Genomic DNA, 22,780 nt, shown 5'->3' with positions numbered 1-22,780 from the left:
TCACTATCCTGTACGAAAATCGATTAATATTAGTCATGCTGAGTCATTTACAGTAGCAGAATACCTACAGTGGTGTGAGTCTTCTTTGTTGTGTCTGCTTGACTGCAGCTTGACTGCCTCATGGTGGCCAAGAAGGGCACAGCAGAAACCCAATTGGATTTGTTTTAATCATACAGTATACTTTTGATTTAGCTCTGACATTGCTCTGTTTTTAGTCATACAATGGTAGTCTGCTTCCCTTACTACAAACCAAAAGACCATTTTTTTGAGGACAAGGCCACAACAGATCAATTGCGTTCCCATTCTTATTTGCACTTTTATTTTCTAATTGCGCTGTGCATAGAACCTCTGCCTTATTCTCATTTAACATAACGTAACTTCCCTAAATGCGATCCCGTACCCTCCACCAGTCGGCTCTGCCAAGTTTGGGTTGTCTCAGCACCTCACATGTTCTACTGACCCCAAGCTGGCTAAAAATGACAAAGGGGGTGGGACCCGTTGCTGGTGGCAGCTGCCATTGTGAGGCTTGCTGGGCCCAGGACGATCATTTCCCTCTACAAACTGACGGCAGCAGTGGCGCTGCTGGTGGGGATGGAGGTGGATTAGCTCATGGCAAAAGGGAGGCGGGCGGCACCGTCAAACCCAGCAGACAGTGGCAACACAAACCGAGCCAGGCTTGCGGGCAGAAGAATTACGTGACACTCATTGGGAATGGTGAGTGAGAGCTCCAGAGCGGGGAAAGAAGAAAAAGCCACAGGCGAGAGTCTCCGGAGCTGTTAATGCAACATGATCCAAGGGGTCTCGCACTAAATATACCACTGAGAGTGGCACCTCGCTCCTGCATCGCCAGGTAACCTTTTTTCTGTTGTTCTTTGCTTCAGCACCAAGGACATTTGAGAGACTGGAATGATCTGAAAATTGCACAATGTGACATCAGGTGTCTCTACAGTTGAATTAGTGTCACGGTGAGAATGAAAAACTCAGAAGGGGACACGTCCCCGAAGAAGGGGGCAAGGGAAGCGGCCCCGAGTCCCGGCGTCCCATCCAAACGCTCCAAAGTCAGCCCGGAGCGAGCGCCCTCCGAGCCCCGAGGACCGGCTCATCCCAGCCCGACGCCGCCGGTTTTCACGCGCAAAATGCGGAACGCCGCCGTGGGGACGGGTTGCGACATCCGGCTGAAGGTGACTGTGTGCGGAGACCCCCAGCCTTCGCTGTACTGGTACCACAACGACGAGCTCCTCAACATGGAAAACCAGGAATACGGAGGCCTCTGGATTCGGGATTGCAAGCCCAGCGATGCCGGCCTCTACACCTGCATTGCCAATAACCGTCTGGGAGAGGTCCGCAGCAGTGCCGTACTGGCCGTCTTGGATCTGGGTGAAGGTGAGGCACACTTCTGATACCAAGCTTCAGTAAATGCTCCTTCCTGGGTTCTTCAGCCACCGTCATCTTGGTTATGGTTAGTCTGCTGCATATCAAAAGCAGAGAGATGGTACGTATATCCCATGACTTAACTCATTCACTGCCAATCCAGTTAATATCTTTGACATCTATAAACTCAATGGCACTGAATGAGTTAAGGCATTCGGATGGTAACGAGAACATCTTTCTGTCTCCAGATGATATGAAGCGGTGTTCATGAGCCAATGATGTATGTGAACTCAGGACTGTTGGAAGCCAGCAGCTCACACATCAGCTAGCAATGATGGATTTGATTTCATTTGGTTCAAGTCCTTTCAAATGTTCAAACAATGTTTTGGGCATAGAAATATCTATCGACTGATCGACTGAGACAATGAAGGGGGTCCTACGATAAGATGGTGCCCCGTAAGACCCCAAAAGTTTGCAAATCCCTGACAAACAGCTCACTCTGTTTTTTTTGCCAATGCCAAAGCGAAGAAAGTGATTGAAGTGAAGTCTGGCCAAGGCATTCCTCCTCGCCGCTCTCAGTACGTCTCATTTGAAAAGTGAATCTGTTTTACAAAGTCATGCTGAGCGCTGCAGAACAACAGCAGAGTGCCGGAGCCCACTTTTGTCCCGGCCAAAGTCATTTGTCAAAGCAGCAGCTTTGACACTGGCAAAACACGGAATTTAGTGCCACGCTTTTCCCGAGATATTTTGCTGATCAAAGTCTGCTCGCCAGTGACATCATAAAAAAGCCAAAAGACCGCAAGCAATAGTTCTTACTAAATGCGCCGTTTTCTTTTTCTGATAAAGAAAACCTTGCAATGAATGATTGAATTTTTTTTATAAATATTTAATGAAAATGTATAAAAAGTATTATTCATAAATTTATAAATTTAATGCAACAAACAGTTTATTTTTCCTTTAAAAACTAAGGCAAAAGTTTCCTTTCCTCATAGCCACAGGTGTCAAGTTCCTGTGTTGTGGAATTCCGGCCAAAATTCTCCTATCAGGGCATTCGACCTGTTTTTATTTATGCCAAATGATACTTTTGGGAACTTATTTCAATTGTCTGGACATCCTACCTGCATTGTTTTCTGAAGTTTTTTTTTTAAATAGAAAGTTCTACCTGTTTGCATGTAAACAAAGCAAAGTGAAATGGCTCTGGTCAGATGTTTTGCACGGTTAGGACAAAAAGAGCCAGGAAGACGATGACCGGTCAGTCGTCAAGGATCTCAGCATGATGGTGTCCATTTTTTTTTCTTTTTGGCTTGGCCCCCCCCAAGACGAAAAATGAGCGATGAAGTCATCAACATGCCCCACCCTTGAAATGAGGGCGACAATCCGTTTCCTCCACTTTAACCTTCACTTTGATGAAGTAGCCGGCCGATTTGCCTCTTGCGTGCATGCGTGCGTGTGCTCCAGCTGTCGCATCACTCAAGCGCACCGCGTCAATGTTTCTCTCTCTTGGCTGCCCCCCCGCGTCCAGCGACTCTCCAGTTATTTATATCGTGGAATGTGCCAGGCCTTAGATTTTTGGGATGTTCGCAGGCCGCCGTCTCTCGTGTTACACGGCAAGACATCAGCGCTTATTTTAAGCCTGCCCAGTCCAACTTTCCTCTGCCGCTTCATATACGTATTCAGTCCTCATTTCAAATCTTAAATGTATTCCCCACTTGATGAGACATATTTGATGACACAGCAGTTCTACTTGAAATTGGCAAGGCTTGGTTTGGAGTTACAAGATGGTCATGTCATTTGGGGCAGACTGTTTTGACACACTTGAGTGGAATTTGAAGTATGTGATCAGAGGAATCGTCAGTGTACATAATACCCGGATCACTTTATGATGGGAAATATAGGTCGGATGCGGAGACGGACGGTCCAAAGATCACATTGCGAGGCTGAAGCAATCTCTGTGGTCGAGCAAGAAGGTGGTTGGAATTGAAGCACCGGCGCAGGGAATGCAGCGTCATTTTGAGAGCAGGGAGTTTGTGAGCGCCATGCATACACTACGTGTAGGGGCTCATGGTGACAGCAGGCATCCATCCGTCCCTCAGAACCATAGTTGAAATCAATTGAATGTGTTATCGTTTCAACGTTATTCCTGTTTTTCAAATCAGTCCCGCAGGCTGAGGCACTGTTTCGAAAATTCCTGAAAATCCCTGGACTCTCATTTGTATGTGTACACATACGCATTTGTTTGTCATCGTACTTTGTTCTTTTTATAGTGGCTGCATGTGTTAGACCTCTGCTTGGCTATAGTGAAAATGTCAATGTTGCTCTGGGCCTCCATGGCTCCTCTCCAATGTGCTTGGACGTCAGCCTCAACATGGCCTCTTCCTCTTGGGTCCACTCAACAGGTGGAGCTTCTGTTACACTGTGGAAATCACCCTGCGCTAGATTGATTGACCCTGTTTTGAAATGGTCAAGCTCAATGGTAGTGATGGGCAAACCAAGCTTTTGTGAAGCGAAAATAAAGAAATCATATATATAGATATAGATATAAAGATATATCTATATCTATATATATGTTCCATGCATCAAAGAAAGCAGGGATGTGTTGGTTTTCTCCAGTGATGTGGCGCCTCTCTCTCTTTCGCCGCCACCGCCGCCACGTCTTGGCCGCATCACAGCAGCCGAGAAAAGAGACGCAAATGCACGGCCAGGGATGGGAAAATGAAGAGAAAAGTCAACCAATGCTGTGGAGCGGCGATGTGGAGAGGGCTGGCTCCCTCCCACTGTTCTCCGCTGCCTTCCTGCAGGGTGCAAGCAAGGCAGCGGGGGAGGATGCTGGAAACTGCGCTTGGCCGGCCACTGTGTGGACAGCCGGCGACAACGGCGGATGTTGTGCATCCCACGCACACCGGCGCGTACCAACAGAGGCTTTGAATCAATTCTTTTTACAAATGGAGTCTCCCAGAAGAAGGGAAGCCGAGTGTTTTTTGGTGGAATTTGTTATATAACCAATCAAGTGCCTTCTCTCTCTCCATCCCAGCCTTGGATTGAGCCATCGGAAATCTTTGATTTTTGTTTTTTCGACTTTGATATTTTTCTGAAGCGGGAAAATACCTGTTGAGCGTTCAGCTCGGAATCCCCTGCCAAGGTTGGGGGAATTCCTTGCAGCGGCGCTGGGAGTAAAGACTGACAAGAGCACCGGGACTTTCTCTGTACAGTAAATGCAAGTAGTGATCAGGCAAGTGATTTGGCATTCCGCTTCTTTGATGCACATCCTCTTACTGCTGCCATTTGTTGTGATATCTCGAGCGGTTTGTGGAATGTTCAGCAGCATGTCTGCCTCACAGTTCTAAGGTTTCGGGTTCAAATCCCCTTTCTGGACTCACTGTTGGTTGGGGTTGCCACACATTTGGGATTGAGCTCTTGAGGTAAGGCAATTTTGGTCTGAATGTGGTGTTGATGTAATCCGTGCCTTCATGCTGTGGCGCACGGGCCAAGTTACATGACTCAGTTGAGTTGGTTTCTTGTAACACACGGCAGTTGGACACAATTGGCCTAATGGTCCATTGCATTGTGTGACGACCGAAAATGAACTCGTGCGGTTACCACAAATGCATCACAGTTAGACTCAGTTTAGCTTCGGGAAGCAATAAAGTTGAGCCAGCTTACCATTTATGCCGACTTGGCAGATTTATGTTGTAACACATTCGCAGACGTTGTTCAATACTTGAATTGAAGGGCTTTCAAATCTGACTGGGTTAGAGTTATTGCCGTGTCTGGCCGAATGTTGATATTTTTGACAAATGGGACGGCTGCATCCACTCATCAATAATTCCATAGCATTTTTGTGCAGTTCTCCGAACATTTCCATCCACTTTCGTTCCCTCACCTGATGTTCATTGGAAGTTACAAACCGCTTCAGAAGTATTAGGACATTGAGGCCATTTCCTCCAGACATTTGGCCAAATGAATGTGTGTTCTTTAGCTTTGCATGCATATTGCAGCGATGTGTGTGCTGTTTTCATTTTTGGTGGAAAAAAGATATGTTGCGTTTATATAATTCCACCTACTGAGAAGCCAGACCCCAGGTGAACTGCTCGGGTGCCAATGACTCAGCCGTTCGTTCTATTTTAAGGTCCACCAGTGACTGAATTCCCTCTCAGCAGGAACAAATCAAAACAAAATGTGCTTTGAACACATCTATTCAAAAACAATGAACAAAACACAGATTTATTAGATCGTGACGAAACACTGATTTGGTTGGAGACCTTTTAGCCGTTTCTTTCTTATTTGTGTATTTTAGAATCGGACAGCAGTGAGGACGAAGAAGACCAATTTGAGACCAACGAAAATCGTGAGGACCATGCAATGCACACAGGTATCCATCCATCTACCGTGCCGAATTTTCCGCCACACAGGTGAGAGACTCAAATCAAATCAACCAATTGACTTTATCTTTTAATGTAGTGATGGATAAGGATGCAGACAATGAAAGCAGAACACATGAAGATTTCACGAAAGCAAGGCAAGAGAGACTTTTTCTCATTGTACCTCAAGAGAATTTAAAGAACTGCAATCCAAAAATCTGCTAGTAATACCTCAACTCCTCTATTTTAGGTGCCAGTCAAATGATTCTCAAAGAGGTTCTCCACCAGAGGTTCTCCCACCCCCGTCCCCAAGACTCGTCAAACGTGCCTCCACCTCTCCCATGCCAAGTCGCTCTGGTTCAACAACACCCCTCAGCTTGCGCAAGAAAGTTGCTGTGCCAGCAGAATACCAAGACACGGTGCCCGCAGAGTTTGAAGAAAAAGTTAAAACGCCCAAATCCCAAAACAATACCCAGGATTCACGACCACAAACTCCACTGAGCGAGTACTCCCGCAAAGAGTTGACCACTAGACCATCCCCGAAGCTTACCAGGGCCAGTTCAAAGGTTTTTGAGAAGGTCCGTGATTTGGAAGAGAGAAGGCGAAGCCTGGAATTGCCCGAGGGCTCCGTTTCCGGGAGATCCTGGGCAGGGTTCAATCGAGCCAATTCCGTCGACTCGGATGACGGAGGTAGCCGCTTGGGGATTTCCAGAGAAAGTTCCAGGGAAGACCTGAGAGAGGCTCTCAAAGAAGACGCGGCCGAACGGAGATCAATGTTCAGACAGAGGGCTGCGTCCCTCGAGGAGAAACCACGCTATACTCAAAAGGTACAGGACATTGAGAACAAGTTCACGGAGGAGCTACAGCGTATCAAGAAGCTTGTCGGTAAACCCCATTTGAAGAAGTCCTTTTCCACAGAACAGCTTACTTTGAAGGCCAGGCAACGTCAGCCTTTCAGGAAAATTGAACCTATACCTCCACAGGTCCTTCAAAGACTCCAAGAAAGGGAACAAGCTCAGTGGGCAAAAGAGCCAAAAGAACCCAATCCGGGACAGCAACGGCATTCTCAAATCCAAAACAGTCCGAGTCCAGGTAACACAAACGGGAAAGACTCAACAGAGTCAATGCAGTTATCAGACTTGCCGGGAGTACGATCGCTTCGAGACTTCAGTCGAATCAGCCCCGTTACTGAGATAATTCAAAGGTCATCGTCACCAGCGATATTCCAGCAACAAATGGAAGACACTCGTTTAGAAACGACTGCACAAAAACTTGAAAAGAGGCCCCCAAGTCCGCTCGTACAAAGGGGGAGCCAAGAATGTCCGCATAGTCCTGAACTTCCAACGCAACGCAGTGAGACATCTGGGAGAACCACACCGGTAGAAGTAACGTTGAGGAAAGTAGAAAGCAGGCCCGAAAGTCCGCTTGTTCAAAAATGTGCCGTCCCTGCTCAAGATGTCAGTCAGCAAGCACCCACCAAGCCCACTAGGATGAAGGAAGCTGATCCACGGGAGGAAAAAACAGAGGTGGCTCCCCGAAAACAAGCCCCAAATATATGCATCCCTAGAATTGTTGTGGAGGGGGAAGATGTTCCCATGGAGACAAAGGAACCGAAACAGGTCAAAGGACGGCAGCACAAGACCAAAGTCAAGCATCGTCGCCCACGACCAATGTCTCCTGAAATGGGTATGACGCAGGCAGGCTACGCGTCGCCGTCCAAGTTGCCATCCAACCTTTGTTTACCTTCTGCAGATTCCTCAGACGATTCCTACGTGTCTGCCGAAGAGGACCCGATGGAAGCGCCCGTGTTTGAGTCTCCTCTTCGAGACACAATCGCCAAATGCGGCTCAGATGTGCTACTGAAATGTAACATTTCCGGCACGCCCGTTCCTGAAGGTATCATGAGCTACTTTGAAATTTCAAACAGTTCCCAGTTCTCAGACAATGGTTTCATATCGCCTGATTTCATTGTGTTGAAGTCACGTGGACAAAAGATACGATGGAGGTCACCGGCCTTTGGAATTACGCCGTCAAGGTTGAAGGCGAACGACACAGCCTACTCATAAAATCGGCACAAATGAGCGACAGTGGAAGCTTCTGCGTCACGGCTGTCAACCAGGAAGGCAAAGTAACCAGCAGCGCTACGCTCACAATGAAAGCAGGTGCTAGCTTTGGTCATTTTATGAGGGCCATCAAAGCGTACTTATTTTGTGTAACAACTCTGCGTGACTGTTTCTCTTCACAAATGAGACAATGGAGATGTGCAAATAGAATTCTTCCCTGCTCCCATTCTGTTACTTCCCTCAGCCAGTTGTATGTGCTGTTGCCGTATATTCCAGCTCAACAACCGCACTTATAGTTACCATAGCAACAGAGCAAAGCTGAACCTGTAAATTGCTCAGTGGGGCTCAGTTGCTTGTCTCTGTGAAAATCTGTTATGGTTTTGGACTTGTTCATGTGAAGAGGTTCACAAAATAAAAACACAAAGGGTTTTACCTCTAAACGGATTTGGTGGCGGATGTGCAATTTGGCAGATCCCATTCATGAGCCCAAGGGCATCCTGGGGGTTCCCATGGACATCGGCAGCCCCATCACATCCGACGAGGAGTACCTCAGCCCCCTGGAGGAAGTCATGGATTTCAGTTTGCGACAACCCAGGAGGTCACTTGACACTAAATTCAAGAAACCTCCAGCGTTTCTGGTGAGAGCTCAGCGGTTTTACATTTGTGCGTGTTTTGTGTTTATCACGTGACAATTTTGTTTCAAACTCAACTGCATTCAGAGTTGTGTCCCCCCTCCATCAGGTAACAATGACGGATCAAGTCGTTGTTGAAGGACAGGAAGTCACCATGTTTGTACGAATCAGCGGTCAACCACAACCTTTGTTGTATTGGTAAGTATTGGCACTGCTTACAGAACTTGAATTGATATGTTTCAAGTGTGACCATGTGGATTTATTTTCACAGGTTGAGAGACAGAGTCACGGTCAAGAGTGGCCCACGCCATCTCGTGCGGGAGACGGAGAACGGCACTTTTGAAATGACCATCAAGTCCGCCCTGAAGTCAGACTCAGGGATCTACACCTGCAAGATCGTCAATGAGTTTGGAACAAAACAATGTGAAGGGAAATTGGACGTCAAAGGTATACCACTCGCTGCTCCCGTCCTGTTCTATTTGTGAATATTGACACATTTTTGTAAATGTCCGCCCAGCACTAGAAATCGAGCCAAGCTTGGCCGTCATCCGCCCGGTGAAAGACGTCACAGCGAACGCGGGCGAGACCGTGCTGTTTGAGTGTCATGTCGTCGGGCCGCAAGACACGGACGTGGACTGGCTGGCCGACGGGAAACTCATCCAGCCGGCGTTGCTCAACTGCAAAATGCACTTTGATGGAAGGAAAAGTCGCCTGCTGCTTAACTCGGTGCACGAGGATGACAGCGGGACGTACACTTGCAAGCTGAGCACAGCCAAAGGTACACCATGCAGATGAAAGAAGACATAGGATGCATTTTCTTGAAACGCTCATTTTATATTTTACAGAGGAAATGACTTCATGTGGGAAACTAAGCGTGATTCCCTCAATTGAGCCGCTCTTTACTCGCAAACTGGATGTTCTGGAAGTCATCGAGGGCCGCAACGCTCGATTTGACTGCAAAGTCAGTGGGACCCCGCCCCCTAAGGTCATCTGGACTCACTTTGGTAAGGTTCATCGGTGAGGGTAACCTTAACCCTAAACTTAACCAAGGGGTGCCCAAGTCCGCTCCTCCTGATAACGACCCTGATGATTTGTATGAGGTGTGGACTTGGGCAGCCCTGTTCTAAAGTCAAAGTCAAAGTCAAAGTCAGCTTTATTGTCAAATTCTCCACATGCCAAAGACACACAAAGAAACCGAAATTTCGTTCCCCCCTATCCCCTAAGCTCTTCACTTCATTGCATCTAGTTAAAGCCCAAAAATAGTTTTATGGGAGCGAAAACAAAAAAGGTGGTTGGCAGTCAGCGGTACCTGTAACAGAATGCGGTTCTCAGCAGATCACCCGCTCACCGAGAGTGAGGATGTCCACATTCTTCGAGAAAACGGGCGTCACTCCCTCATCCTCTCTCACGTGACCAATGACGACGAAGGTTTCTATACAGTGACGGCCACGAACAGTCACGGAGAGGCCGAATGTTCTGCCGAACTGTACATACAAGAGCCACGGCCGGCCATCTCCTCACAGATGTAGGATCACAATCAAAATATTTATTGGTGTCGGCTTCATTTATGGATTTGCATTCATTCTTCACGCAGGGCTAAACTGGAGAAGATGCCATCCATACCAGAGGAGCCCGAGGTCCCTGAGAATGAAGTTGAGCGTTTCACAATGCCCGACTTCATCAAGCCCCTCTACGATCTGGACGTCATTGAGGGAAAGGAGGCGCTTCTCAAATGTAAAGTGGCTGGTTTGCCATATCCCACCATTGCCTGGTTCCACAACGGCAAAAGAATCGAAAGCACCGACGACCGAAAGATGACGCAGTGTAGGTGTTTGGCCCAAAAACTCAGGACACAATGCAAAGATTCAGGCCGACGTCAGCATCAGAACCTCTCGTATATCATTTTTTTTTCAGTTCGCGATATCCACAGTCTGGTCATCCGCTCAGTGTGTCACACGCATGCTGGGGTCTACAAGAGCGTCATCTCCAACAAAATTGGCAAAGCTACTTGCTACGCTCATCTCTACGTTACAGGTGATTCTCCTTTTGAAACATTTTTACAAAAATACCACAAATCGCCTGCCACCTCTTTATTTCCACTTTGTATTCCTTTTCAGATATCCTCCCTGATCCTCCTGACGGTACTCCAGTGATAGAATCCATCACTGGTAAAGTGATTACCCTTAGCTGGAAGAAGCCAAGGAGACTTGACCCATCCATTGGTACCCAAAAACATTGTGTCTCATAAAGAACACATCACACTACAGTTGTGGTATTCCTGCCTATATTTGACTTGTACGTTCCACGTAGAGCCAAGCTCCTTGATGTACGCCATCCAGCAACAAGCCCTGGGCTCCATCCAATGGACGATCATCGCATCCGGCCTGACGGACACCACTCACACCATCAGCACGCTGTCCAAAGGTGTGCGCTATTCCTTCAGGGTTTTGAGCATCACCTCCAAGGCCTTTAGCAAGCCCTCGCCTGCCACAGAGCCGGTGCAACTGCTGGACCGAGGTGAGCTCTAACTTGAAAGCATCTGTTCTTACGCAACAGCTGCTTTGACTACCCACCCTGTGCTTTGGGTTCAAGGTCCCTATCTTCAAGAAGCTCCCGTGATTATTGATAAGCCAGACATTGTATACGTGATGGAAAACCAATCCGTGACCATCACCATCACCATCAATCACGTCAATGCCGTCACCATCTGGAAAAGGTATTTCACATTCCATACTAATGGGTGGGGGGGGTCCAACAAGGTCATCTTGAAGAGTGACAAGAAAAGCATTTTGATTGGTGGAGGCAGCTTTTCATATAATTCATATAATGTAAATGATATGGACAGGAGGGGAGTGGTGTTGAACGACAAGAGGGGCGTGTACGAAATGACAATGCCAGATGACGATCAGCACACGCTGAAGCTGACCAAAGTGAAGAGCGCCGACGTTGGCGAGTTGATGTTTGTGGCGTCCAACAAGCATGGGAGTGACAGCTGCACGTTCAGCGTGGAAATAGCAGGTAGGCTCCACAATCACCACCTCTGTTGCTTTTGGTTGGTCTTCACATCAAGTATATGGCGATGGGGCATGATGGGTCACTCTGTCCACAGCTCCCCCAACATTTGAAACCATAATGGAGGATATTGACGTTTGCGCCGGGGAGTCGCCACGCTTTGCTGTGGTTGTGGAGGGCCGGCCCATCCCTGACATCCTCTGGTTCAAGGTTTGTAGTTTTCGGTCTCAGTCAGTCTACAAAAGAACGGATCCAAGGCATGTCATCTGCTTGTTTCAGAGCGATATTTTGCTCTCGGAGGGCAGCCATTTCACGTTTGTGTACGACGATAACGAATGTTCCCTGGTGGTCCTCAACGCTGGCCCCGAGGATTCAGGAGTGTACACCTGCACCGCGAGGAACTCGGCAGGTTCCGTGTCCTGTAAAGCCGAACTCACCGTTCATGAAGGTGACCTCCTTGTGCTCTCAAGCATTTCGTCAATCCTTGCAATGATGTATTCACGGAGCTCATCATCTAACACAGTTTTGAGCAAAGAGGAGCCGATGGAAGACGAGGCTACCATTTTGAGGAAAATGCGACGACTGACTGACCATTATGACATCCACCAAGAAATTAGAAGGTAAGGCATAATGGATAAGCAGAGTCAAGGCAAGTCATGTGACTCCACACCTCCAATTGAAACCACAAATTCATTCATAGTGACTGACATTCTCGCATTAGAATGCTTCCGCTGACTTTCCTCCACATATCAAGTGAATGTTGAAACATTTATGTTCCCCCAGGGGTGCTTTTTCCTATGTAAAACGCGTGAGCCAGAAAGTGGACAAAACCGAGTACGCCGCCAAGTTCATCTCCACACGAGCCAAGAAGAAAATCTCAGCTCTGCGAGAGGTGAGCCTCCTGTCCAAGATGGACCACGAGCGAATTGTTTTCCTGCACGATGCCTTTGAGAAGAAGAACACAGTCATCATCATCACTGAACTGTATCCATACGAAAAAAGTTGAGCAGATGCTGCCAGGTGAATTGTTGGTCGTAACTTTTTGACGCTTGTACCTGAATACATTGCTATTGGCAAACGCACGTCATTATTCACCTAAATGCACATGTCAAGATGCCACGAGGAGATTCTGGATAGATTCACACGGAAACCTACACTCATGGAGTCTGATGTAAGTTCCATGTCATGTTTTATGGACTTACTCTACAGTGAGTTGTTAGCAATTTACAGCTTATGTCATCATTGTACGCTAGGTACGTTCGTGTATTAGACAGTTGCTGGATGGAGTGGATTATCTTCATCATCTTGACATCATGCACCTGGATCTCAAGGTAGACATTTCTGCAAGATTTTAATCATTGTCTTTTCGTCATTCATTTTAAATGTGGTTTGTACATGCTTATATGTAAAATGAGGGAAATGACTTCATGAAGGCAAAAATGTTTGCAGTCATGGTGAATATTGAAAGCGTCGCCGTTACCTTTTCATTGCTTGGTTTCTATATAGGGACAGCCTAGTAAAGAGTGGTTCTTTCTTTTTCTTTTTTTAGCCTGACAACATCCTTGTGGCAGACGCACACAGTGATCAGCTCCGAATCTGTGACTTTGGCAACGCGCTGGAGATCACCCCGGACGAGGCTCAATATTGCAAATACGGCACACCCGAATTTGTTGCGCCCGAAATTGTTAACCAGACCCCTGTGTCCAAGGCAACTGATATCTGGTAACGGCGTTGGCAATATGAAGTATCTTTTTGCAAACACTTCTTGCTCATACTTGCCTTCCCTTTCCTTAGGTCTGTTGGAGTTATTGCATACCTCTGGTGAGTTATGTGATTTATGAGATTTGAAGAATTGCCCTGTCGTGAAATATCAATGCGATTTTTGTCATCAGTCTGACAGGAGTTTCTCCATTTGCTGGTGAAAATGACCGCAGCTCCGTGCTGAACATCAGGAACTACAATGTTGCCTTTGAGGAAAATATGTTTGCTAATCTTTCACGAGAAGCCAAAGGTTTCATCATTAAACTGCTTGTAGCAGATAAACTGTGAGTAAACCCTTTTTCAAATCTTAGGTCTTTGCAAACACACACACACACACACTCATCAAAATGTATGCGTTCATAATTTGTTTTCATTTAGGAGACCTGATACTCAAGAATGTCTCAGACATCCCTGGTTCAAGGTACACACATTTTATTCATTGTTATTCAACGTTATTCAGCTCTGGTTTTCTTTGAAATGGTCTTCCACTTGTTTTCTTAAAGACTCTCAGTAAGGGCTCTGTTCTAAATACAGAGGCACTGAAGAAGTTTGTATCTCGCAGAAAATGGCAGGTAATGAAGAATTTTGTTGAGTTTCCAAGTCTCTCATATGTGAAGACAATTGAACAACTTTGTGTTTGTTTGGTGGTTTTTAGCGTTCGATAATCAGCTCCAAGTCTAAAATGGTCATGAGGTCCATTCCTGAGCTGCTGAATGATTCTTCAAGTCACATCTCCATCGCAGTTCCGAGACACCTTAAAGACTCTTCGCCTTTGCCATCCTCATCCTCTGATTCCGATGAAGACATTGATGAACTTCCTTTCATTCCAATGCCACTCAACATGGAGTTCTCTGGATCAAGGATGTCACTGAATGACATTCCAACCAATGATAAAGACTCGGGAAAACAAAATGGAACATGTAAACAGTCTGTGTCTGCTCCCCAGGAGACAGCAGAACACGATGTAGTCGAAAGGAACAAAGACAAGCTTGGGTTGACGGATGAAAGCCGGCAACACGAAAGAACAGTAAAAGAAGGTGATATGGGTTCACCAGGTGAAGAACTACCTGCTGAGCTGCCTGAGAAAACTCTGAAAAGAAAGCCTCTGCAACGAGGGTCCAGCCTGGAATCAGACAAACCTGAGAGCGTGAGACGAAAAGGAGAGCTCAGACGTGGGGGCTCAGCTGACAGTGCTTTGCTTCTTCGGATCACGCCAGAGGAAAGCGTTTCAGAAGGAAACCAAGAGGGTGGCAGAAAAATTCTCAAGAAAGCCGCCTCCATGGAACTGCCAAAGCGGAGCGCCAGTCCCGGAACTATCAAGATGAGTCAAGAAGATTACGCTCTGAAACTAGAGCTGATGAGGCAACGATTGCTCCGTGGAGGATCCGTGGACAAAAAGATGAGTGGACTGCGAGGTCCCTTATTAGAAACGTTAGGAATGGGTGAGGAAAAAGGCACAATCTCCTCAGATCGTTACTCCCGCAACACCCGCCTTGGACCCGCTTCACTGACGAGAGCGGCATCGAGTGACTCGCCCAGGGACGACATTGGCAAAGCCAAGATATTGAGCAAAAGTGCTTCCTTCAGTCAAGGAGATTCCGAACCAATCGCCTTACACAGAAGGTCGGGAGCTCCCCTTGAGATTCCTTTGGCACAGGTGGAAGAGCGACGACTGAAGGAAGCTATATCCATGTCAGCTCTCACCGAGCAAACCAAGCTAGACTCCCGCCCAGTGACTCCTCGAGAGCTTTCACCAAGATCGTCGACGCCCGAGCATGTCCCGCAGGACAGTCCCATTAAAACTGAAAGCGAGGAATCATTAAAGGAGCAAGAGAATGCATCTGAAGAAACGCTCAGTGGAAAGACAGACACGGTGGTTATAGACTGTAATTTTGATGAGAGGTCAAGCACAAGCAGCTTCTCAGAGAAGGTAGTGCTGGTTGAAGCAGACGTCGTGAACCACATTGCAACCTCCCCAAGTGTCACGGTGCAAATACCTGAAATACAAGCAAATGTGGAGAAAGAACTAGAACCAAAAGACCAGAAAGAAAAGGAACAGACAATGAATGGTGAGGAAAGAACAGAAGCTGTCGATGAAGAAAATGAATCTGAAGAAAGGTTACAAGAGAATGAAATAACTTGTGATGAATCATCAGAGATCATGGCCTCAAGCTCACTGACCACAATACTAACACAAGAGCAACAGAAGAATACGCTGACCGCTCATGTACCGCCTTATCCAGCACCCTCACCCCCTGCACAGGCGGTTCTTCCCGACGGAAGGACTTCAGCATATGCTAGTATCATGCAGACCATCATGGTCCCTTGCCTTCAACCTCTTGAAGTCCTCAATGCCCCATCAGCTCCTGCAACAACAGACAGCTTTGAAACGGCATCATTGCCGACCAAACCACACGTTGTGTCAACGACCGAGCATCCGGCCGTCTACTCTCGAGTGGCCTCACCCGAAACCATAGCAAAAGAGCCTAGTCCGCCAAAGACCACCGCACATTCCTCTCCTCCCTTTGTAGGAGTGGACCTAGAAGACATTTCCTCTGAAGAAGTTTTTGAGGCCCGCTTCAAAAAACGTGACTCTTCCTTGACAAGAACTTTGAAATTTTTGTCTCGGTCAAAGAATGAGGACAAATCACATGTAAAGTCTTCAGATTCAACAGAGACAGGTGAGGTGATATACAGGCCCGGTCCACAGGGTGCCCCACTGGAATTGGCACAGAGGAAGCTTGAGGAAAAGTCTAAATCGGTTCAGGATCTTCGTGAAGCTCAGAAGGACCAAGGTTTTATGAGGAGGCTTTCCCTGCGTCTGAAAAGAACTCCTTCAACCGAACGCAAAGAGGAAGTGACCAAGGAAGAAGATTCGGTGCCGTCAAGACGTAGGTTGTCTTGGACACTTGGAAGAAGAGGATCACAAGATAAGAAGGAAGTGGAGATGATGTGCATGGATGATGGACCTGATAAAAAAGAGGAAAAGGAGGCTAAAAAGTCCACTGAATCTCCAGTCTTGACGATGCGGAGGAAGATTGAATCCACAGTTGCCGGTATTTCAACCAGAATCCGCAGCTACTCTGAAGAAAGAAAAGGGATGGAAGAGAAGGAGCCAAAGAAGACGCCAATTCTTTCCATGCTTCGTCGCGCAACATCAGAAAACCGTGGAGTAAAGGCTCCCACTGTTCCCCAGAACCAGTTGGTGTCTCAGGCCAGTAATGGGGCCTCATCTGAGTCACTGGACTCAATGTCCAGCTTCAAGTCAGACGCCTCAAAGGGTACGATGCAATGTCATCATCATTCTAAAATAGATGGGGCTCTCGGTTACCAGCGTCCTGACAGTCGGCGTTTCATCACCGTTATGCCGTTGTAACCGAGAAACCCCTCGAAAAGCCTGGCGGTAACTTAACTTTATGGTTTTTGGACAGGTGTCGAAGGAGAGCGAAGATCTCGTTGGGATCGATGGGGTCTGACCCGAGGGAGACGATCCAAGGCTGTATCACAACCAGATATACCCACGGCCATCTCCAGAGAAACCGGTTCCCAGCCATCGCGCCAGTACTCCAGGCTGGTGGCCGGTATGTCCAGACTGGCCTTATGCTTGACTTTGCTTGACCGTTCAGATTGTATGCGTTCAATCTCGTCTCGCAGATTTTCCTCCAGTGTTCCACATTAAGCTAAGAGACCACGTCCTGCTTGAGGGAGATCCAGTGACACTCAGTTGCCTGCCTGCAGGAAGCCCTCATCCCCGCATCACCTGGATGAAAGGTATGATCCACCCAGGAATAAGTTCTTGTTGCTAGGTGGGAAGCAAAGTCCCATAAATGACACTGAAAAAAATCAAACCATAATCACAAATCTACAAGATACAGTAGCTGTATGTATGAGGTCGATGCACATCATTTCCTTCAGATAAGAAGCCCCTGGAGATAGACTCAAGGATGAACATGATAGCGTGCCCCGATGGCAGGCAGCTTCTGATGATCATGCAGACCACCAAAAAGGATGCGGGGGTTTACGAATGCGTTGCCACGAGCCCCCTGGCTTCTGCTTCCAGTTCTTGCACAATCTCCCTTGCACGTAAGTGTTTCTGTTTTTTTGTGTCTGCATCTGCATGCGTGCACTAGCCAGTTTTTAGTACGATAAAATGAATCTTTGAAATTCTAGTGAATAGTTTGGTTCAGGTTTGGAAGGGAGATGGTTTCATCTTGTTTTTGTGAAAGGTCTGCCCAATCGTCCCGGTACGCCCGAGATCCCTCAGAAGTACAACAACACAGCTTTGGTGCTGTGGAGACCCTCCGACACAACCGCGCCCTGCACATATTCGTTGGAGAGAAGGACTGAAGGTTTGTTTGAAATTACTTGTAGTTCATGATCATCTTTTCAATCAGCAACATGCGAAACAAAAAGCAAAATGGACAGACGTTATTCAAACATCACACAAATAAAGATGCTATGGAAACACATCATAAGACAGTGGAGGTGACATAAGTAGATGTGAAGTACCAGATACTGACAGTTCTAGGCACTGATTGATATGTGCCAAAAATTTGACAGCAAAATGGATTTATTTATTTGTCTTTGTCCCCCAGGAGAGAGCAACTGGCTGATGGTGGCCACAGGGATAGCAGACTGTTACTATAATGTAGTTGATTTACCAGCAGGGGGCGCTTTCAGATTTCGGGTGGCTTGTGTCAACAAGGCTGGCCAAGGCCCGTACAGCAACCTGTCTGAAGTTGCGCGACTGGCTGCTTCAGGTAAATGCAGAATGTACTATATTCAATTTACCTTTACTTATATTGCTTACTGCTATTATTATTACTCTTCTTAGAACCAGTTGAGTCCAGTGCACCAGTGGTGGTCAAGACTGGCTCGGCTTCAGGTAGTTCAGCCCCTGTGTTGAAGATGTCATCCATGAAAATCCCACCGATGAAATTGGCTTCAAGTAAAACCGCAACGCAGACACCCGTCTCGACGCAGACACCCGCCTCGACGCAGACACCCGCCTTGACATCCGGTCAGATGCAGACACCCTCCCCAACAGCTGCCCCTCCAAGTTGTCCTGCACCGTCAGATAAATCCCCATCCCTGAAAAGCGTCCAGCCGGCAGCACAAGTTGAAATGAAGCAGACGCAAGGTGTGACGGCAGCCCCTTCAGAAGCAGCACCAGCTTTGACCAGTACGACCGTGCAAACTACAGCAGGCAAAGCAAAGTCGGTGCTCAGCATCAGTGTGGGCAAACCCCAAGCCAAGCCAACAACTCCGCCTGTCATTCCACCCAAACCCCAGACCCCCGTAAAGGTGACCATTACCACTAAAGCTCCCGTTCCTGTAACTCCACCCGCCCCCGTCATTGGGAAACCCATCTCCTCTGTGCCGACGTATGCGCCGACTGCCAGCGCTCTTGTTACGCCGTCTTCTCAATCCACCGTCACGCCGCCAACCACCACGGCTGCCGTCTCTGTTGTTAAAGTCTCCACGCCGGTGGTGGTGTTGCAAAGCTTGACACCCGGGGGGGACAGTCGCGGTACCCCGTCGGGGCGGATCACCCCGTCGGGAAGGATTACCCCGTCGGGACGGGCTACACCCTCTGGAAGAAGGACGCCGCTTGGCAAGGCTGGGGAGGGATATCTGCGCCAGGGAGTTCCTCAGAAACCCTACACGTTCATGGATGAGAAAGCAAGGTATAACAAGTTCCAAAGTGCCTGTTCTCTTTTCGGTTGCAGAAATGTTAACCGTAAGACTTCAGATTAAAATGCAGACAATCCTTTGAACATTTGAAGGAGGTTGGTGTAAAACGATCCCTTCTTGCACTGCGATCATTGTCATGACTCAGGGGCCGCTTCGGCGTGATCCGAGAGTGCCGTGAAAATGCCACGGGAAACCTCTTCATGGCCAAGATCGTGCCGTACGAAGCCGACACCAAGCAGGCGGTGCTGCAGGAGTACGACGTCCTGAAATCGCTTCATCACGACAGGATCATGGCGCTGCACGAGGCTTACGTCACACCGCGCTACCTGGTGCTGATCTCAGAGTACTGTAGCGGCAAAGAGATGCTCCGAAGCCTCGTAGACAGGTGAACACTTTGGAATCGTGCTTGACTATGTAACAGACATCACTGATTGTTCTTCACACGTCTTTCTTTCTATTTCAAGGCTTGGCCGTGCTGCTCCTATCTTTGAATGACTGTCATGTGTTCTCTCTTGAGGTTCCGTTACTCGGAGGAAGACGTGGTGAGCTACATCGTACAGATCCTTCAGGGGTTGGACTACCTCCACACCAGAAGAATTCTCCACCTGGACATTAAGCCCGAGAACGTCATGGTCACGCATATGAACGTGATCAAGATCATTGATTTTGGCAGCGCTCATAACTTCAACCCACTTTTCCTCAAGCAGTTTAGCCCACCCGTCGGAACGCTGGAGTGCATGTGTAAGAAAGTCTTCCATCAGACTGAACCGAAACAGATCATTCTATTTTTACGCACTTCACCAAATCCTTTTTTCCTGTCCTGTCCCTGCAGCTCCAGAGATGTTGAAAGGGGACGTGGTGGGCCCCCCTGCAGACATCTGGAGCGTGGGTGTGCTCACTTTCATAATGTAAGTGTTGCATTCACACGGGTTTCTTTGAATATCATCACCCGTCCAACAAAGGCAGCTCAATTGTGTGAAAAAAGCTCTTCCCTCTATGGAGGCTTCCCAGGAAACTCAAACATGTCTGACATTGACATCAGTGATCCAAACAAACAAAAGGAATGATCATGTGAAAAACATTGGCCACATGAAGTTATCTTGGATTATGCCGTTGTTGAAATCTGTCAAATTCTTTGACAGGGAAATCTGAAGATTTGTTGGTATTTGTGACTGTCAGGTTGAGCGGCAGGTCGCCTTTCATGGAAAATGATCCCCAGCAGACGGAGATGAAAATTCATGCTGCAAAGTTTGATCTCTCCAAACTCTACCAAAACGTGTCCCAAAGTGCCTCACTGTTCCTCAAGAAGATCCTCTGTAGCTATCCTTGGTAAGTGGAACCACAAGCCTATGATTCAGTTGAAAGCAGCAAGACTTACCGTTCAATTTCATTTCAGTTACCTTCAGAGTAATATTGAGTTGTATTTTGAAGGATGTGTCAGAGGCTGCTGTAAATCCAATGTTGCCCCATTTGTCTTCCTCAACAGGGCCCGGCCCTCCATCAAGGACTGCTTCAATAACCCTTGGCTTCAGGACGCCTACCTGATGCGTCTCCGTCGGCAGACTCTCACCTTCACAACCGGCCGTCTCAAGGAATACCTGACCGAGCAGCAGCACAGGCGAGAGGCGGTGGCGACTCAGCATAAAGTTCTCCTTCGATCCTACCAGAGTTCTCCACAAACCCCGACCAGTCCCGTCGTACCGGCTCTGCCGACTTCCCCCTTGCCCCAGTAGTAGTCGTGGGTAGGCTTCTGAACAGATGTTGACCTTGAGGAACATCAGGAGGAATAGCCACAGCGTTGGACGTTGGGCTGCTCGCCAATGGCAAGACTTTGGCTCTGATTTGGCAACGGGCATAAAATGCCCGGCAACACGTCACCGAGATCCTTTTCTCGGTTGGTTGGTTGGTTAGCTACCTTGGTATCTCACAGGACGTTACCTCAGTGTTTGGAACTTTGAATGCATTTTTGGTGAAATGCTGAAATGATCACATGCAAATGACATGCTGTAAACATTGCTTCATTTTACGGTGATACGGTGAAAGACACTTCTTCATCCTTTTTATTGAAAGCCGTGCAGAACGTGTCATTTGAAATATTGGCACACTTTGTTTGGTTTTCAAAATGTGCACTGAGCATATATTTGTGGACGTTCCTCAAGGGCGAGTTACTTTGATGAATATTTTGACTCTCAATTGGAATGCAAAAAATGAGAATCTCAGGAGATGTATTTATTTTGGATAAAAATAGTTACAATTTGCTCTGGTTATATCGCTCCGAGTGGCGGGAGTAGAACAAACACCTTTGTGGCTTCCATCTCACAGATACGCTGATTCTAAATCTACCTTTCACGTCCGGAATTCATGGAAATGTACAATGGAGTGCAAATGTGTTGAATGTAAAATGGACATCCAAAATTTCAAGATGGTTTTTAACTGACTGTAAAGAACAGCGAGTAAGTGCTTTGCTTCCAGCTTTGGTCTGCAGCCTTCCTGTGTGGGCTTGGGGCTTCGTCACAAACATTGCATTTTAATTGAGTGAATGTCAGTAGGAATGATTGTTTGCCTGCCTGTATGTCCTCAAGCTGACCATAGAGCAACCCAGTCAGCTGGGATAAGCTCCAGCTCATCTGCTGAGATCAAAAATGGCATCATCTGTTGCTCACGGACAAAAGGTGCAAATTCAGCCAAAAGAATGTCCCTTTCAGTTCCAATCTTTAAGCCTCGGCAATGTAACGATTGACGTATGTACTGTAAAATCTGACAGCAGGGTAGACGATCCACATTTTGTATGAAATGCTCTTCTGTATTTTGTGGACAGTGCGTTGCGGTGCCTCATGATGGATGTTAAACTCTGAGTTCCTTAAACCAATGAATTGTTTGCTACCAGGACTCTTCTGAATGTGACTCCTCTCTGTGTGTGGTTCACAGTTGTTTATTTATTGAGTGACTGTTGTTTCAGCTTCTGCTTTGGATTTTTGTGACTTGTTTTGGCATGATAGAATGAAGGCTATGCAATAAAGACATTTGGAGCATATTCATGAGCTCACAAATGTGGTGCTCTTTCTATTTAAAATATTTAACAAATCCAGTCCAAGTTTACAAAGATTTTTGAAGGCCAAGACGGGAACAACCGTGGTGCTCATGTTAATGGGGAGCCTTCGCCAGATTAGAAGCACCTGTGCCTAAAGCCAAACCGTGGCAGGGTTTCCACATTCTGGACACCTCCGCAAGCGGTTCCAGTCAGCTGTGCATGCAGAGGCCCACCACGAGGTAGCGCTATCACCCCTTTTACAACCCCAGCCTTGAAGTGCAGAACGTGGCTGCCATCTAGGGAGGGGACAGGAATGAAAGTGGTGTCTTTAGTTTCACATTACAAGCCATTCAGCTCAGTGAGTACATGCACACCCCCTAAAAATGCACGTCGTATTTTGGTTTTCTAAAAATGCACAAGACATCTCCATGCTGTAAAGAGTCCAAATTGCCTTGACAGAGAGAACTACTTTCCTATTATCCAGGGAGAGTGTCACTGCTGTTATATTCCACTTCAATTCCAAAGTAGATTGATGGGGAGAGCATCTGGCTTCCTCCGAGTCCAATTTGGCCGAGGTGACCCGGTCCATTCCATGTGCGCTGAAGGGGTGCGAAGCCGGTTGTCAGATTGTAACAGCGTATCAGGTATCAAAGTAGCAGCAAATCAGCAGGGGATGGGGGGGGGCTGTTTCGTGCCAGGTGTGGATATTAATAGAAACAGAGGTATGCCTGGGCATGGGGCCTCCCACACAAGACCTGCTTTCAGCTGAAAACATGGCGATGCGGCGTGAGGTCGTTGCCTCCTCTCGGAAACCGCTGTAAGCTCATTATCGGTGCCGCCGCTTCTTGGATGGGCACC

The 22,780-nt window shown here is 47.4% G+C and overlaps 1 protein-coding gene across 2 annotated transcripts; it reads left to right on the top strand.

The window, feature by feature from the left end:
- The first annotated feature begins 466 nt into the window (after positions 1 to 466).
- Positions 467 to 21,927, top strand: spegb (striated muscle enriched protein kinase b). 2 transcript variants are annotated; one of them, XM_088382205.1, is made up of 42 exons: positions 467 to 850; positions 950 to 1,383; positions 5,666 to 5,740; positions 5,830 to 5,887; positions 5,980 to 7,415; positions 7,482 to 7,625; positions 7,709 to 7,891; positions 8,264 to 8,430; positions 8,534 to 8,622; positions 8,696 to 8,871; positions 8,942 to 9,202; positions 9,270 to 9,428; positions 9,757 to 9,949; positions 10,019 to 10,248; positions 10,339 to 10,458; positions 10,542 to 10,646; positions 10,735 to 10,941; positions 11,017 to 11,140; positions 11,270 to 11,442; positions 11,534 to 11,646; positions 11,716 to 11,884; positions 11,960 to 12,056; positions 12,220 to 12,420; positions 12,550 to 12,607; positions 12,690 to 12,767; positions 12,986 to 13,158; positions 13,231 to 13,257; positions 13,329 to 13,481; positions 13,576 to 13,618; positions 13,701 to 13,769; positions 13,853 to 16,478; positions 16,629 to 16,778; positions 16,852 to 16,968; positions 17,113 to 17,280; positions 17,424 to 17,546; positions 17,793 to 17,957; positions 18,032 to 18,884; positions 19,037 to 19,276; positions 19,409 to 19,632; positions 19,724 to 19,799; positions 20,071 to 20,220; positions 20,378 to 21,927. In XM_088382205.1, exons 2-42 carry the CDS (start codon positions 972 to 974, stop codon positions 20,622 to 20,624), a joined length of 10,632 nt encoding a protein of 3,543 aa, XP_088238331.1. In that variant the 5' UTR covers positions 467 to 850; positions 950 to 971; the 3' UTR covers positions 20,625 to 21,927. The 2 variants fall into 2 exon arrangements, with proteins under 2 accessions (XP_088238331.1, XP_088238329.1); XM_088382203.1 differs by lacking the exons at positions 467 to 850; positions 950 to 1,383; positions 5,666 to 5,740; positions 5,830 to 5,887 and having other exon boundaries at positions 6,000 to 7,415; positions 9,760 to 9,949.
- Positions 21,928 to 22,780: the final 853 nt, after the last annotated feature.

Source organism: Syngnathus floridae, chromosome 8, assembly GCF_059516105.1.
Source record: "Syngnathus floridae isolate MCC-2025c chromosome 8, RoL_Sflo_1.0, whole genome shotgun sequence".
NCBI classification, from domain to species: domain Eukaryota; kingdom Metazoa; phylum Chordata; class Actinopteri; order Syngnathiformes; family Syngnathidae; genus Syngnathus; species Syngnathus floridae.
This window is presented reverse-complemented; position numbering and strand designations above follow the sequence as displayed.